At 34.9% G+C, this 18206-nt stretch overlaps 1 protein-coding gene across 2 annotated transcripts in view; it reads right to left on the bottom strand.

Moving 5' to 3' along the window:
• LOC145675739 (uncharacterized) overlaps positions 1-18206 on the bottom strand; it is an 83639-nt gene that overhangs the window by 40124 nt on the left and 25309 nt on the right. For both annotated transcript variants that reach the window (XM_081746374.1, XM_081746375.1), the window contains exon 2: positions 5726-6205. In XM_081746374.1, the coding sequence (XP_081602500.1) occupies positions 5726-6099 (374 nt within the window). In that variant the 5' untranslated portion in view covers positions 6100-6205. The remainder of the gene's footprint in view (positions 1-5725; positions 6206-18206) is intronic.

Genomic DNA, 18206 nt, shown 5'->3' with positions numbered 1-18206 from the left:
AGCTTAAGCTTACATAATTTTGCTTGCTGATCGTATCTTGCATGTCTTTTTTAAATAAATACTCTTTCCTTCTTCAAAAAGTTTCCTTGTTGAACCAGACAATTATTCTGATAACACTAGCAACTTGTATGCTAATATGGCCCGAATTCAGGGTATATTAATTCATCATGACTTATGGTACACACTTAATAAGCTCTTCGACATAAATGTGCGTGTAGTAATTTCATATCATCATGGAAGAGTTCAAGGTGTAATATTTTTCATTCGATGCAAAAATTCGGTTCTATTGCTTAATCATTTGAACTTTCATTTCAGATGGAACACTTGAAATAACTTAGAATTTCAAAAGCTACTGAGATACTTCGTACCATTTCTGGTCCTATGATTTCTGTTTAAGTATTAAAAAAAAAAAAGAGCATTATGTTATTATTTACCTTACAAACTTTTCATAAATTACAGTTTACTATGTCCATTATGTCTCCATCCCTGACGCTGCTCTCTGCGCAGTAACCATTTTCGACAGGCTTCATGGCTATATGTCATGCTCTTGAACTATACGTCAGATGTCGGCATTCCGTTATGACAGCCTCAATGCAGGTAAATTTTCGTAGCCGTCTGCATGCTTGACATATGTTTGAACTTGTCCAATATGAACGTTGAAGCCACAGAAATAGTTCTCAATCACCATCATACACAATCCAGCAATAAAATAACAAGGAATGTATTGAAATATTAAGAAAATTATTCTAACTTTATTCTGTTGTATACGAACGGCACCAGGAAGAAGAATTTTGTTGGCTATTCTTTCGGCATACGAAATTTGGCATGTACCTATGAGTTCGGTATTTCCTAGCGAAATAACCGAAAATAACTTTGCTCACGAAAACTCGCTTCAGCTAACACCATGTCATGTGCTTATCAGAATTAACCCGTAGAGCGTTAATAAAAGTGTGGAAATGTTTTAGGAATATACATTCTCCTAGATATCATTTTGTTTAAATGAAATCAGATACAGCAATATAACTATGCTTTTGTTGGCTTCTGGTTGCTGGGGGTTAAGAATGGTGCATAGAGAGATGTTGCACTAGTACAGCCCCTTCCCCACATCTCGGTATTTATTTTTTTGGGTGTCGTCTCCTGACAATCTGTATGGTACCAGGTAAATAAAAATAAATTCATCTTTGTTAAACATATTAACATAATTGACAATCACCCTTCTATACTAATTTAAAAGCTTCTGGAACACCGGCGCATCAAACATTTCTCTCTAGCATCAAAATTTTGTAAGGTAGTCAAGCAATTACTTTTCAACTATATATTATATACATACATATATACATACACATATATATAAATATATTTGAATATACGAAGAATTTTTTGGGGATATTGATACACTAGAAACAATTCACGACCATCTAATACTATTATACATATCTTGATATACCTTTTCAATGTTCATATTTCATAATTTGTTCTTCGGATTAAAATACATCCGGTTTTATGAAGTGTATTTTAAAGAATTCCCTTTACACGCTTCATTCGTATTGCTAATTAATTAGTTATATTCTTATGTTTTTTCTTTGATTGTCTTAGTTTATCAAGATCACTCTACGTGTTTTATGCAAACGTTATTTTGTATTTTATTGTGAACTTATTTTGCATTAATGCGTTTTAGAAAACTTGTTTTGATATATTAGAATTGTTAGCGATTGCTGACCAAGCCAATTAGTAACGTAGAGTCAAGAAGTTGAAGCTTCCCTTAAACGCCAATCAATCAACCAATTCAAAAATAGAATTTTTCAAGCAAACAATCCATACATGAAAATAAAATAGACACTACAGTAGTATGACACGTTTTACCTACAGTTGAACATATCATATACTGTTTCCAATTGAAGGTGATACCGAAATTGTGATTGATAACCCTTCCGGACTCAGGTGGCGAGAGACACACACAGGTGTGTCACTTTTATAATCGCTCATGTGTTGACACTAATTAATATATCGGGATAATTTTTTTCCAATTATGGTTGGACAGTTTACCATATAAATTTTCTTTTTTTTTTCTGAGTATCGAATTTCCTTCTAAAATTTCAGCTCAAATTCATAAATTCGTGAATTTTCGAATTTTCTTTTACCTTTGCTTTACATAAAGCACCATAGAAACTTTCAATAGGAAAATTAGGGAAAACAGACTGGAGGTTTACAGTAGACCCTGTTCTCTAAGTGAAAAGATAATTGTTATTCTTTTTTGCTAGAATGAGAATTTTTTAATGTCTTGCTTAGTTTATTAGACATAGTCATGATACTTCTAGGATATATTAGTGGTGTACCAAAGTTTATTTTAAGATACTACACACACGTCTGGTAACAGTGTTTTTAATCACAAAATTATTTGATTTTAGGTGTAAAAATCGAATAATATCCCACTTTTCCTTCTATAATTTCCTTCTTGTTAGCGATATTGGAACAAGCGTACCTGTATCTGAAAGTCTCGATTCTGGTAAACTCAATGCAGCATACAATGTTTCAAGAGGACAATTAGGGAAGCTGCAGCACAAGTATAACTCTTGATTTTTGCTTCTAAGACGGAAAATAATCTGTCTACAATGAGAGAGAGACTTTTCTTACTTTTTTTATAAGGCAGCCAGCGACTTCAGATTTTCTATGTACCTTGTCAACATACAAAAGAATTTTTTGGTGACTTCCACCATATGGGAACAGTGGTGGTAGTTACAAAAAAATCTTGAAATTTGTTAGGGAATTTTTTTGTAAATTTTCACTCCTATATTTTTCTCCCACTGGCTTCACCGCAATGTAAATTACACCAAAAAATAGCCACATTCCCCTTCTAAACCACATAAATTGGGTAAATAGTTTTTGAGCAATAAGTCACTAACTGAAAATGTAGGAAAACGCCGAAAATTGTCTGGGTCCGAAAGGGTTAACTTAATTACACCAGTGCACAGGGGGAAAGGAACTTCGAAAACTTGGCGAAAAGAGGAAGTCGTGTTTTAATTTTGATGGAACTTGATATGCATAAGTATAGGAGGTTGCTCAGTACGAATTTGATACTAAAAGGGAAAATGGTGGACAATAATTCAAAAATATACATATATATACATGTTTGTGTGTGTGTGTGTGTGTGTGTATGTGTGTAATATGAGTAGAGATATTTAAGAACAATCGGATGTGAAACTAGCAACAAGTGAAATCATACTTGCTATACACTATTATGCTTCGAAACAACACAAACTATCGCAGCCACTTTTTTCTACGACCTATATCACTTGACAGTTTGTGTTTTCTGTGCTGATTGTCATCGTATTTCGGGTTACTCATCTGTTTCCCAGTTTGATTCTTTTTAGAATATGTTGTCTCATTTCCCGTGCTCCATGTTTTACATTCTCATTCCACATCGTAGAATTCACATTGCTCACCACTGTATTAACCTCAAGGTTGAATGAAAAAGAAAGTGGAAAAATAGATATATTCGTACTTATATGGCTATTTTTTCTCAATCAAACTCAATCCTTGTTGCACGCACGTGTGGCTTCAGGAGAGAAAGGACTTCCCGACGGTGCTTTCTTCTGGTTCGTTGAGACATGGCCTGTCGTAAGGTGGAAGTTAGGGGATCAGGTGTCACAATTAGTCGGAACATTTTTTTCTGCCTTTTCTTTGGAGCACTTACGTGCGTAATGCTCTTGGTACTGTTTAATGTGCTCTCGGTACTGCTGATGTACTACCGGGCCTCTGAACTGATTGTGACATGTAGAACAATGGGTAATTTGCAATATACAATTCCGGGATGCCACTTGCAGAGTTTTAAATGTGTTTCCCCTCGATATCCAGTCCTGAAGATAAAGCTTGTAGTAACACAGAAGACTTTTCGATGAATTTCTTGAAGAGTCCTTTTATCGCAGCTACATTTTCCGCATTGTAAAAAATCCTTCCAGCCATGTTGCGTTCTTTTCATCTGCCGCTGCTGCCCAGCTTTGGCTAATCAAGTATGAGACCTAACTTAAGTTTTCAATTTCTTTTATATGTCTGACTTCCTTTCCTTTGCGCTTTTCTGATCTTCTTTCCCAACTTGCCATTTCTTTATATTTAGTCTTAAGGCCACATGAAGAAGCCACCCCAGGAACGTAATAAATACATATAAAAAAAGACTAAATCTGAAGGAGTCGGGATTTTTAGGCTTGCTGATGGAGGTCTTCTAACTGTTCATATCTTTAGGTTTTGTGACGCATAAATAACAAGTTTGTGTAGACTTTTACGTGGTCATACCGTTGCTGATTGGCCGCCTAGCATCGTCAAATGGATCCTGTGTTGGACTTGAAACGCCATATATTCAACGTCAGACTCTTACCTGAATCGTACGACGTTGCAGTGTGTCTTTCAGATTGTGTCCAGAACTTACTAATCTTGTTCGCTGCAGTTGAACTTGCTAGATTTCTTGTGATACTTTTGACTTGTCAAGTTATCTTTGTTCTCTGCACTTTATCGCGGCTGCATAAACAAGAGTGTTTTCACACTTGGCTGACTGAATTGCCTGTCTTTCTTCTCTTTAATCTTTCACTTCTTTCTACTAAGTCTGCTTTGGGTGTTTGACTTTTGCCGAGGTGGATGGCTATTGTTCACTGTCACCCAAATTAATATCAGTACTCAGCAAGTTCGCATAATTTCTCTCTACCTTATCGTACTCGAGATTGCATTTTTCGAGGTTATGGAACATCGGATAAGAAAAGGTGACTACTGCTGTTTGGTTATCACTACATAACATCTCTCTACCTATTATTTAGTCTTCCACGAAGCTCAGAAGCTGCTGCTTCTTGGCTTCTCTGTTCTCTTCTACATTCCTCAGAAAGTCAAATAGCTTTCTATTAGTAATTTTTTGTGGTGTTGGTTTGAAAAGATATCAAACTAGGTATTCATATGGTGTATTTTGGTTACAAAATTTCACACACCATCCACAAAAAATATACGCTTACAATCTAAACGGGCAAAAATGGTTCATTGCTTCAAAAACATAAATAATTCAAGTATCGAACTGCGAAAATCCCCATCTTCTATCCGCTTTTCCCGGATTAAAAACCTACGAAACCATAAAAAAAATGTATTTTAATTCGTGACTGACAACTTACTTCTCCATAAGCATCCATATAATCGACAAATTACATATAATATCAAAACTAGATATGTATCATTGAATTAAAATATACACACACAGATAAACAATAGTTACTCATCGGTAGATTCGATTCTAATGTCCGTAAAAATATCGCGAAATTAACCTTTGTACCATTGAAAATACATAGAACGTTTACAAAGTTTTGCTTTTGCTTTCACTCCTAATCAAAGCAATGAACATGTCAGTAACACTGACAGCTATATACGATTGAGAACTTCCTGGATGATATGCGTTAGGTGATATAACCGTTGACGAACTTTCATTTTTGAGGTTTTCATCATGTTTTCGGTGTACTTGGCCTACTGTGCAGTGCCAGCGGAACTTCAATGTGAAAAACATGCATATTAGACCTTTCTTTCGGATAAACCTGATATATAAATCAGTCTGGAAAAATAAAAAATTATTAAATTTTATATTGAAGAAATAAATTTTAATACTTTACAAAGAAATACTATATATATATATATATATATATATATATATATATATAATATTTTCAGTATTTTCAAATATGATATATTACGAAATTACCTTTGACTATAAGGTTCCCCTTTTCCATCTTCAATTCCATCCTCAAATGCCGATGAATCAGCTGATTTTACAGATGAGGCAAACCTATCAATTTTTAACTCGTCAACGAAATCCGTTAAATATGTGTTATCATCATTGGTTTTTGGCTCAGGTTTCACTACGGGTAGTAATCCCGAAGTTGGAGATGTAACGTTCTGATGTGTTATCGGACTCTCATTTCGGACTACTGTCAGCTTGGCTTCTTTGCTATCCGTGAATCGCACACAATTTTCATCAACTGGATTTCCATTAAAACGTTTGCTTTTTTCAGCCCTGTGCACAATTTCCGATAGCATAGAAATTAATTCACATGTAAGTTTGTGTTCATCTTCCATCGTGACAATTCCAACATCTAGTTGCTAACAATCACCTACAGGATATGAACTAAGTAGAAGATGATTGTGAATCAAACGATGTTTCCAGGTGAAAGGTCCTCCTTTCCTACAAAAATAATACAAAAAATATTTATCTAAGAGAGTGGAAAGAAAAAAAATAATAAGGAATCGAGAGTTGTAGATACAATCAACGACAAAATGAAAGTTTTATCTCATATCTGCCACACTACATTAAATTGGCATTAGTACTTAAGAATGAATGTGCAGTAGTAATAGAGGTATATTCACGCGCAATGCATCTAAGTGCGTAGTAGTTTGAGTACGAATGACGCGGACAACAAATCTATGTACTTCTCAGAAGACTTGTAATATATATAGAAAATGGCCGCACGCTTATTTACTTTCTTCAGGTTTGTACTACCTTCGCGTATTATATTCTCCTTTAGATCTTACTATCTTTACGCGCGATTTTTCTGCGATTTATCGTGGTAATTCATGTTAACAGATGCAATACTGATCTTGTATGATCAATGTACAAGTTCTTGTACAATCACACCTGAAACGAATAATGTGTAGATACTGAATGACGGTATTAGTTTTGCTGCAGAATACTTTTTGTTATTAGAAAAATGAAACACAGATTTGTTCAGCTGATAGTGTCTTAAGAACATAACTGTAATTTAGAAGTTATAAAAATGTTACACTTCTCCCTGAAACGAAAATGTTAATAGGTAGAAAGATTAATAGATCGCTAAATCAATACTGAAATCAAAAGCTGCAGTGGATTTCTATCACTTCTGGTTTAAATAGATAATAAAGGATACAGAAAATGTATTCCTGGAACGTTTTTTTTTTTTTCATTTAAAAAATTACTTTACGATATCTGTTGAGTTTTCTCTTCTACAGTGATGAACAAGAGATAGTAATGGTCAGTTTCTATCATTTACATTTTGAGTACTGCCTCCGTACCCAAACTTCTATGTTCTATGTTTTAACCCTTTGCGTCCTTGGTAAATGTGATGATACAAGTACTCCTTAAGATTTATTTCGTCTCTTGGACGGATGGACACACAGATAAGTAAATGAGTAAGGGAGTTTCCCTAAATAAATCTACTAAACAAGATTTGTTCATAATTATAGTTCTTTTGTGAACAGAATAAAAGTTAGGCCCAATATCTGTAATGAACACTCAAATAAAATCTAGAGGGGGAAAGTTATACCTCTTCATGAGGATATACGTTTTTGGAGAGGGTAAACACTGGCATCTCCCGTTAATGTACATAGTAGGAAAAGTAAAAGCTTCAACTAATTTTAAATAACAATTTTGTCGAACCTATAAAACAGAAAACACAATGCTAAGATTATTGTTTTACTTAGTGCTCGGGAAATCTTCGGATAGAAACGGTGATCAGTTAACTACATTCTGAACTGTGATTTGTCCTGAAGAAAAAAAGGAAATGATTCATAATATTAGAAACTGTAAACTGAATCAGCGGAAAAGTAAAAAAAAAAAAAAAAATAAATACAGGCATCAAGCGGGATTCGAATACAGTTCAAAAGATTTGAATAACAAGTGGAGAAAAGTGCTTAACATGTAACAAAACAACTGTACATTTATATTTCAGTTATACTGAGAGCTAAGGGATACCTTAAGACACTAAACATTAGAACCTTAAGCATATTTGGTTTGCCTTTGTTCAAAAAGGGTGTACGTTTTCTTTAACTACAAGAGAGACCCGCGGTAGCTCAGTGGTAGAATTCACCTCTGGTGCCTGGGGTCTTTGGTTCGATCGCGCCAAGTTAACTTTGTTGTGGACAAATACCGTGTGTGTTTGTGTTTTCTCGGGGTCCTTCCATTTCCTCCCACTTTCTTCATTCCACTATTTCATTTATTCCACAACATCACCGTCTCCTTTAGCCTAGGCGGCATAATCGTGGGACGTAAAATTTCAAGATTTAATTTCATTTAACTACAAGAATGATTCTGCATTTGCTAAGGTACTATCTTGTTTTGAAACTAACATGTCATTAAACTATAAAAAAGGAGCTGAATATTTTAAACAGCAAACATCAAGGAGTGAAGGGCGTGCTTCGATACTACGAGGTACTCTCTGAGTCTGTTGTTGCCATCTGACAAATTTAAGGGACTTGGAAAAAGATCACGTACGCAATTATACTTTGGAGAACTGTAAAAGAGAACACATAGAGATAACGATTAATAACTCACAGCTTCACATATACAAGAAAAAGAATGTTTCCATACACAAGTTACATATTCCATAAACTAACATTCGTTTTACACACTTCGTAAATTACGGAGAGAAATAAACGACGAGTTATTAAGAGCAAAAGACAAGCGAGTGAAGCAGCAAAGAGGAGAGGCTTCGAAAGTGCACCCCGGCGATTTTGCTGAAATTTTGCACAGATAATAAATCACAAGAAAGCATTTAATCTGAAACGGTTCACGGTAACACCTAATAGAATTCGAAATATACGGAGTTATCTGATTGCCTGAATTAAGACCTCAATGATTTATTCCGCTGCAAGCGAGGTTTTCTTCATCGTATCCATGGCGAAGTCAGAAGAACAAGCGCGTAGTACTCATTAGATCGATGGTTCGCGCCTAACCCGTGGTACTTCTTTAGTGTGTTTAAGACTCTCCTGAATATAAACAAATAACGCATGGTATATTCCATTTCAATTCAGGCAAAGCATGTACCATCACCATCTCAGATCTCGATGAAACATTTTTTATAGCAACTAGACATGTTTTTATGGGACCCATATTTTTGTTTTGTCAAAAAAAAAAATCCTGCCAAGTAATGGATCATCAAAGACGAAGAGTACAATTTATGAATTGTAGAAGATATGGATTATGGTCAGATTCGGAATTCCACCATTCAGCTATGGAGACAGGCAGAGGTATAATTCTAGTATTTGTATGTACATAGGGATATAAATAAACTATATTTTAGTTAGTTAGTAGTTTGGTTTGCGCATGCGTATTATTTTGTACATAAATGAACAAACAAACGTCAGTTTATCTGAAAAGTCAAAATTTACGAATTTTTCGAGCACTTCCGGTTCAAATTTTAAAATTTTGTTTTCACAGTTGGTAGGACCTAATTACTCGCTTTCACCCCCACCCACCCCCCCAAAAAAAGCAATTGTATCACTTAGTGTGAAACCGTTTTGTCGCTATAAATTCCAGAAATTGTTAAATTTTCCAAATTGCCATTTTCGGCCGTCATTTCCTCGGAAACACTATAATTTATAATTCTAAAATTTTGCCACATGGTTCAGCTTTATATGAGTAATAAGCACACGAAGTACCATTCTCGACTAATGCTTCATGAATAAACTACAGTCTTTTCAAGTTAGCGAAGTTCCGTTAAATTTGATGTCACAGGTGGCAATACTGGAAACAATAAAATTTCAACGATTTGATGATGATCGTGGTTCGCATTTATTAAATGAAGAACAAAGTTTTTCCAGACTTCTTTTTATTACTTTAATCAAAAAAGCTCTCTGAAATAATAAAATGAGCCTCCCCCTATTTCTCCGTTTCCTTTAACCGAAGTAATCTGAGGTGGAAATTACGATTACGAAACTCACAAATTTTAAGTTTACTTGAAACGGCCATCCAATAAATTCTGATGATCTATAAGAAGCCTGAACTATTACCTCAGTGATGATTTGGAATGCTCCAGATAAAGTCCTCTTATGTGCAAAGTCATTACAGTGATCGAAAATGGACAGAGTTAAATCGGAACTTTCTTACGCGTTCCATTAAAAAATTTACGGGCTTTTTATACAGAACAATCCCAGCATAAGAATGGGTCATTTGAAATTTTAATCGACCAAAGTAGGTAAGTTCGCAACCTGTGAGGGAAATGTGTTTGTGTATTGTGGAAATTTTAAAAATGAATGAAATGAAATCTTTAAGTTTAACATCCCACGTTAATGCCGGTTAGGCTAAAGGAGACGGATAATGAGAGATGAGTGAAATGGTGGAATTAAGAAAATAGGAGAAAACGGGAGAACATCGAGAAAACCCATGAGCACAGTGTTTGTCCACCACAACGTCCACACGGCGTGAGCTGGGATCGAACCAGGAACTCCAAGCACCAGAGGTGAACGCTCTACCATTGAGCCATCGCGCCCCCTGCAAATTTTAAGTTAGCTGCTACTGCGTTCAACAAATCAAAGGTGGAGCCTGTATTGAAGGTTTTATGAGTGACCTATATTCTTTAATAATATGATCCGTATAAAATGACAGCTGTCTTCTTCAAGTATGTGGTGAACGTTCTGGAGTGGAAGGAATAAGTATGGAGTTTTTAATTATTGATCCTGATGAAAATGAAAGTGCTACGTATGCCATATGGGAAAACAATGATCTCGTTAAAATCTGTGCTACTTTTTGTTTTCGTATCGTGCGTTGCTGGTTTAATTGTAAGAATTGTTATTCATAACTACAACAAGAAAATGGAAAGAGAATTAATCGCTAGAAGATACAAATTCTATATCGTGTAGACTTCGCTGAAAACTGGACTGTTATTCTGTAAAGTGAAATTCAGAGTTATCACTGTTGAACGAGCAAATTTCCCATCCCTACAGAACAAATGAGTGTTTTGTTGTAATAAGCGACGACAAAACACGATTCGGCTCATACACTCATAGTCACAGACAATGTTAAAAAAAATACTCGAAGAAAAGCGAAAATATAGGTTATAGAAAAAGGTTCGAATACTTGAAAATAAGTGTCTACAATTTCCCAAACCATGTCAGTGATTCCTGATTGTGCTGCATCCCTCTAGAAATCGCTTTCAGGTGTTCAAGATGCAGAAAAGTCATATATAGCTTTGGTTTTTCAGTGAAACCGTCCATGCAAGGGTTTCTGCGACAGTATTGGGGGTGGGTTGTAAAGAATGTGGTAATCCAGCATAACCTTAGGCAAAAACATTATATATATATATATATATATATATATATATATATAGTATTAAAACTACAGAAGAATTCGTGAGTATAGTGCAAGTACAAACTCTGGGTATTACTCTTGTATTGTTGTCAGCAAGAATAGGAAAGTGTGCGATTGGCAACTAGTATTCAACGAAGGTACTTTTGGCTTTCGGAAAATGGCGAAGTTTTTATGACAGTAACGGGTCAAAATAAACTAACTTCACGGTGCCACAAACATCGAGTTTGTGAAACTCAAAGTAAAGATTTAAGATGTCTGCAGAAAGAATTTTTTTTTTTACATGCATATATGATAACCAGCGCTGGGTAGCAGAAAAACTATGCATAAATCACGAATTACGTGAAGTTCTGTCCATGCTCCCACATGGACCTTCAACAGAATACAGGTTTTCAAAAGACAATAACAGAAGTGAAAATAAGTGTTTTGTAACTATCGACAATGTGCTACGAGTTGTGAATGCACCAAAACCTATTGAAACATCTGCAAGGTTACATGCTATTACCGAAGAAGACACAAAACAAGCAAATGATTGGTTCATTTGAAAAAAAGTGAAATTCTGTTTTCGAAAACCATTTAAAATAAGTGGACTTAAAATTTTTTTAGTAATAGTAATCTCCACCTGAGATTACTTCGGTTTAAGAAAACGGAGGAGTAGGGGCAGGCTCATTTTATTATTGCAGAGAGCATATTTGATCAAAATAATAAAAAACAGTCAGGAGAAAACTTTTGTTCGTTATTTAATGAATGTGAAACACAAACATTATCAGCGTTGCACTTTTATTGTTTCCAGTGTTGCCAACTGGAACACCAAAGTTAACGGACCTTCGCTAACTTGAAAAGGCTGTAATTATTTCATGAAACCTGGCCAAGAATGGTACTTGGTGTGTTTATTACTCATGTAAAGTTAAATCTGACAATATATATATTTTTTTTTAACAACGAAACGATTGCACACAGAAGCGGTACATTTTTTTTTCAGAAAGCGGGTAATTAGGTCTTACCAACCGTGAAAACAGAATTTTAAAATTCGGACCAGAAGTACTCGAAAAAATTAGGCAAACTTCAACATTTGAGATAAACTGACGTTCATTTGTTAATTTATGTACAAAAACATATGCATCTCCAAATCAAACTATAATAAAATATAGTTTATCTATATCCGTATGTACATACCACAACAAGAATTATACCTCTACATGTCTCCGTAGCTGAATGGTGAGACTTCGAAGTTGACCGTTTTCCTAGTTTCCTACAATTTCCTACAATGGGTCATCCCCGTCTTTGATGGCCCATTCCTCTACGGGAAAATTTTTTTCGGCAATACAAAAAAAATGTGTCTCTTAGAAACATGTCATGTTACTATAAAAGAGTTTCAACAATAACTGAAATGGTGATGGTAGAATTTTATTTTTTCTGCCTGAGTTGAAATAGAAGGCAGCGCATATATTCGATTTAAGATATTTTTGTTAGTAATTTTGTTGTTCGTTGGTGCTTCCTCGCGTCTCTACCGCTGGTGGTATAATTTTCGTAACAGAAGTGGGGCCACCGTTGCTCGTCGCAGCCGCGCTGCCATTTTTTGGTTATATGTCGAAAGTTGCCCATCGGTGATCCGCCGACGTTTACGTCATAGGGAATTGTGTTCGAAAAATAAGAGAATAAAGAAGCATTTTACCCATGAAGTCCGTTGGCACCCCTAAAGTCTGAAACGGTAAATCAGATGTCAAAACCGAAAACACGTATTCCCTCATTGCGAAGATACCCCTATCAAGGTAAAAGAATTTGTCCCAAAATTCTCCGTTAGGTTGATACAAAATTTGCAAATGGCAAGGGGAATTAAACATCATATCATTTAAAACTATTAATAAAGATAAAACGACGGTAGGATTCTCGAGTCTCTATACCACACTTGTGCAAAATAGCGATTAAGATGCTAATAAATCTTTCACTGAAAACTCTGGCCACCTCTAGAAGTGTGAAATTGTGAAATCGATATCAGAAGAGGTAGACACATTATTACCTTTGCAAAAGAATAATGCACGAAGGTAAAACAAAAAGTGCCCAATTTTAAGTTTTTACATCACTAACGTTAAATTCTAAATTCCACGTTGTGCCCTTTATGTTAAGGGACAGGTGATTGTGAATTATGATTAATAGTAGATTACAGATATGGAAGGAATGCTACTGGGACTAGCCCTAACGTAACCAAAAAATTGAAAAATTTAAAAACAAAAAACAAACAAAAAAAAAAAAAAAGAAACGGTGGATATTGTCAAAGTTTATGCCGAATTGTCTCTTCTACTCATATATAAAACTCATCTTGCCCCATCGTTCTTTAAAGGATCAGCAAATACACGTTTTCCCGCTTTGACATCTGTTTCACCGCTTCAGACTTTTAGGGGTGTCAACGGACTTTATGAATTCTTTATTCTTTTATTTTTCAGATACAACTCCTCCCATGCCGGAAGCGTCGGTTGACCTCCGATAGACAACTTTCGATCTCTCGCAAGAAATTATCGGCACCGCTGCGACGATCCGCGCTGCCTCAATTAAATTTTGAAAATTACACCACCAGCGGAATAGACGCGACGAAACACCAACGAACAACAAAATTAATCCCACGAAATACGCTAAATCAAACATATGCATGTTTGTTTACATTTAGATGTGTCTTACACTAAAAAAGTACCCCGGGACGCACGGAAACGATGGAGTAAACCTCGTTTGCAGAAGGATAAATCATTGAGGTCTTAATTTAACAAATCAGACAAATTCCTATATCCCGAGTTCTATTAGAAGGTACAATGAACCATTTCAGATTTATTGCTTTCTGGTATTGTAACTGATGGGTGTGCAAAAATTTGTGAAAAATTGCCGACGTGCACCTTCCGAGCCTTTTTTTTTATTTGAGCCTCCACTTTCCCCTACCTTTGCCATTTCATATGGTCTTATTAAATGGCAGACGCTACTGCCTCTTACTCGTAATTCTCTCTCTACTACTTTTTCTTTTAATTTTTTTTTTCGTATGATTTCTCTTCTCTTTTTATGATTGGCCTCAGTTAGGGTGAGGAGAGATTATCTTTTATTGGCATGATACCTAAAACAAAATTTAAATCATGCCCTATCCTTATTTTTTTCTTTTTTCTTATTGTTTTTATTTAACTTTTTCAAAAATTTGAAAAGATACAGAAAGGCACATACACACACACACATATATACATACATATACATGAGCAGGAAACACCTTGCATAAAATTCTAAAGGTATGAGCTGAAAAGAGAAAAGAAATAATTAGTAAATAATTTAAACAAGCATTACTTGGATCTTTTTCTTTCTTTAAATAGTTGTCACCCCTGTGTGAATTTATTTCTTGATGTTATTTATACCTGTCTTTCCCACTAAAAAAGAAAGTTCTTTGAATGGAAATCGGACTTCCAGATTTCCAATTTTTCGTTAGTTGTTAGTTCTCGAAATCAACATCAGAACTGTTTTGGCCTTTCTGAATTTCTCTCACCACCTTTGTAAAATGTTCTTATTTTCTCTCTTCTTCTAAAACACTTGTTATATTTTAAAATCCTGCCACCACTTGCAAAACACTAAACAAGGCACTATACACTAACACAAATAAAGAACGTAAGGTTTAACTTCTGGAATTGTCATCAGAAGTTAGTTTTTTTCCTTGTTTGATTAGGTTTATTTTCTTCTAATTCTTTATTTCTTTATATTTACAATGCAGGGTGTGGGTCTTGTTATTTTTTTCTTTTTTTATCGTTTCTTTCCTTCCACAACTTTCCACATGTCTTGCAACAAATTGTAATTTTCCTAATTTCATTTTATCGTTTACTAAAGTTTGTATATTATCCCTTTTTAATTGGTCTCTTATTTTGTTATTTGTTATATAATTATTGCAATTCCAGAAGACATGTTCTGGTGTTTGTACTTCATTACATGTACATTTATCGTCATTATTTATATTAAGTCTTCTCAGATGAGATTTATACGGTCCATGTCCAGAGATGTATTCTATTAATTCACTACTTATTGTCCCCATTTCTTCTCTTATTTTTAAGTTTGGGATAATGGTTTTTGTTCTTTGTCCCTTTATCGAATCCCTCCATTCATCATCCCGTTTCCGTTTAATCAGTTTGTTAATATCGTGTTCGCTGCTTGGCAATTCTCCCGTAATATCTAATATCTTGGTTCTCTCATTATTCTTTAGCCACGTCTTAATACATCATCTTAATATCTGAAGGTGTATGGGTTCTTCATTGGCCAAAAGTTGTATTGTTTCTGCAGAGATAGTTTTTATGATGCCATGGGTTCTAATTAGCATTAATCGCTGCACTCTTAATAATTTTTACCTTAAGTTTTTTTTTTTTTTTTTAGAAACAGTCTATGACCCCAGATTCGGCACAATATTGTGCAATAGCCATTAGAATAGCTTTGCTATAGAATTTAAAAATCTTTCTGTCAATTTTAAGAACTTTTATAGCGACTGTTAAATTTGTTGGCTATTTTTTTCATCTTCTCTGTTGTTTCAGTTATATGTTTTTCGTAATTTAGCCGTTTGTATAGCCATACACTACTTATTGAAAATGAAATCTCTGAGTTTTACACTACTTATTGAATTCATTCACAATTCCTATTTTAGTGTTCCTAATTTTGATTATGGGTTCTCTCTGTAGAGTTTGACCAAATACTTTAATTTTCGTTTTATCAACCGATAGAGTTAATTCATTTTCTATACACCATCTTTCCAGATTTTCTAATATTATATTTCCTTTTTCTATTTGTCTTCTTGAGGATGCTGTCATCACAATTGCTAAATCGTCCGTATATCCAACTACGCCTAATGTTTCTTTTAGATTGTTTAGTTTTCTTAAACATGGTTGGAAAGTAATGTCCCACATTGAAGGTCCGCATATTGAACTCTGTGGGCATCCTTCTGTGCTTATTGTTGTTGTATATTTTCCTGGAGATTTTAATGTAATCGTTCTGTTAGTACAGTAATCCAGCATGATGTAGAGAGCTTTATTAATTTTTAGTTTTTTGAGTTCTTTTAAAAGTACTGGTCCCCATAGATTGTCAAAAGCACCACTAATGTCGGCATAAATAACAACTTGATACTTTTCCAGTTTACCTTCTTCTATAAGGTCAATTACTCGTTTTACAGCTGTTTCAGTGCTTTTTCCTTTTCTGAAACCATATTGCAATTTGTCATTATTTAAAATTCTGCTTTTGTTTATTCTTTCCACAATGGTTCGTTCGAAAAGTTTACTTATTACATTTAATAAGCAGATAGTTCGATAAGATTTTGGATCGTCATTTTGCTTGTCATCTGATTTTTTGAATATGATTAAATTTGCTTGTTTCCACCTTTTTGGAATTCGTCCGTTTTTAAAACACAAGTTGAAGAGTTTTGCTAGGTATGGTGCCCAGCATTGTTTAAAAATTTCCGACTTTATTCCATCCGGTCCAGGAGCTTCTTCGTTTTTAAGTCGTTTTATGTGATTTATTATTTCTTGGTTTTCTATTACTTCTATTCTCTCTTTTAAAGGTGGTAATTGCATTTCTCTTATAAAATTTTGTGAGTTATAATCTTCTTCAGGTATATCCTGTGGTAAGAGAGATTTTATTAGATAGTCTATTGTTTCTTCCCTCATTCTTGGGAAGAAACCTTCCGAGCCTCTGCTCTTTAGTACAATTTTAGACTGGGGTAGTGTGGGCGATCAAAACTTGATCCACGACATACTGACACACCAATCACAGTGACTCATTGACCCGCTCAGACACATTTTGATCCATTACCCTTTATGAATCACTCTGCCATTTTGTACCAATTTCGACTCACTAAAACTTACCGAAAACTCTGACCCATTATGCACGCCTTCCTCTGCACTGACTAAAAAGGTTACACTTGTAATAAAACAATTATATTTCCAGTAGATAGCTTTAGATACGTATAGGCTGCATTACAAATGCCAAGTCGTAAGTCCTATCGCTATTATTATAATTGCAAATATCAAAATCCAAAAGGGCCTGAACTTCTTCTCTTATTAGAATCAAATAGAAAAAAGAAAAGCAGAGGTGTTGAAAGTAAAACGTGGACACATTCATCAGTGTTCAGATGAAGTTGTCTACAATGCAGTGAGCAGAATGGATCGATAGTTTGTAATAGCTCAGTGAGTCAGTGTGTGTCACGGTGAGTGGTGTTTCGCATTGGGTCACGTACTGTTGACCCACGATCCACTGACCCACTTACAAATCTTGATCCATTTGACCCACCGACCCACTCCATCTCATTTTAACATGCCTTATTTCTTAAACATATATCAACTCAAGTTTTCTTGATTGCGAAGATTGGCTTGAAACACATACTGGTTCAGATGACCATTCCTTCTCACGGTGAGAAATTGATATGATTAAAAAGTGGGCAGAAAGTGCAGATCTTGAAGTGAAAACAAACTAAGCTACAAAGTTATTAGAAACGCTTTCCCGAAAAGTATGAAGTCAACAATAATTTCATAAATTTTTGACATTTTCCAGATCTCCCCTTCATCCTCTTAAGATGGGAATAAATTTGGATATAAACACCACTGGGAAAAATCACTATTCATCTTAACGACCGAGAAAACTATGATAACACACTACGATCAGTCGTCGTTTTACATTATTTTTACACATCACTCCCCCCAATATCCATAACTTGAAGTATCTTTATATCACAATATTTTCTTCTTATATTGAAAGTAATAACTCTCCAACGTTTCGTTGAAGTTGCTCCAGACATTCCGGAGATACGCTAGAATATTCATTTATCCACAGACATTAAAATACGTGTAATTCTATGAGCAACGCCTTCGATGCTGCCCCTGTAATTACAGAATCCAGCCGACATGCTCGCTCACGCCTGAACGTGGCATTACATGTCATTGCACCTGCAATCTAATAGTTTTACAACCCAAATTATAAATTCGACGCTAATCTCAGTCAATTGAGACATTTTATTTTAAACCCCCTTTCACTCCACAGTAACATCGTCGTTTTTGATTCACATTAAATATCAACACAGGGTACTAATGGAAGCTAAACTTATAGACTTGAATAGGATAGGGAGTTGCGACAATCA

Source organism: Thermobia domestica, chromosome 18 (genome assembly GCF_964235325.1).
Source record: "Thermobia domestica chromosome 18, izTheDome1.hap1.1, whole genome shotgun sequence".
NCBI classification, from domain to species: domain Eukaryota; kingdom Metazoa; phylum Arthropoda; class Insecta; order Zygentoma; family Lepismatidae; genus Thermobia; species Thermobia domestica.
The sequence above is the reverse complement of the archived record's forward strand: the minus strand, read 5'-3'. Positions and strand labels throughout refer to the sequence as shown.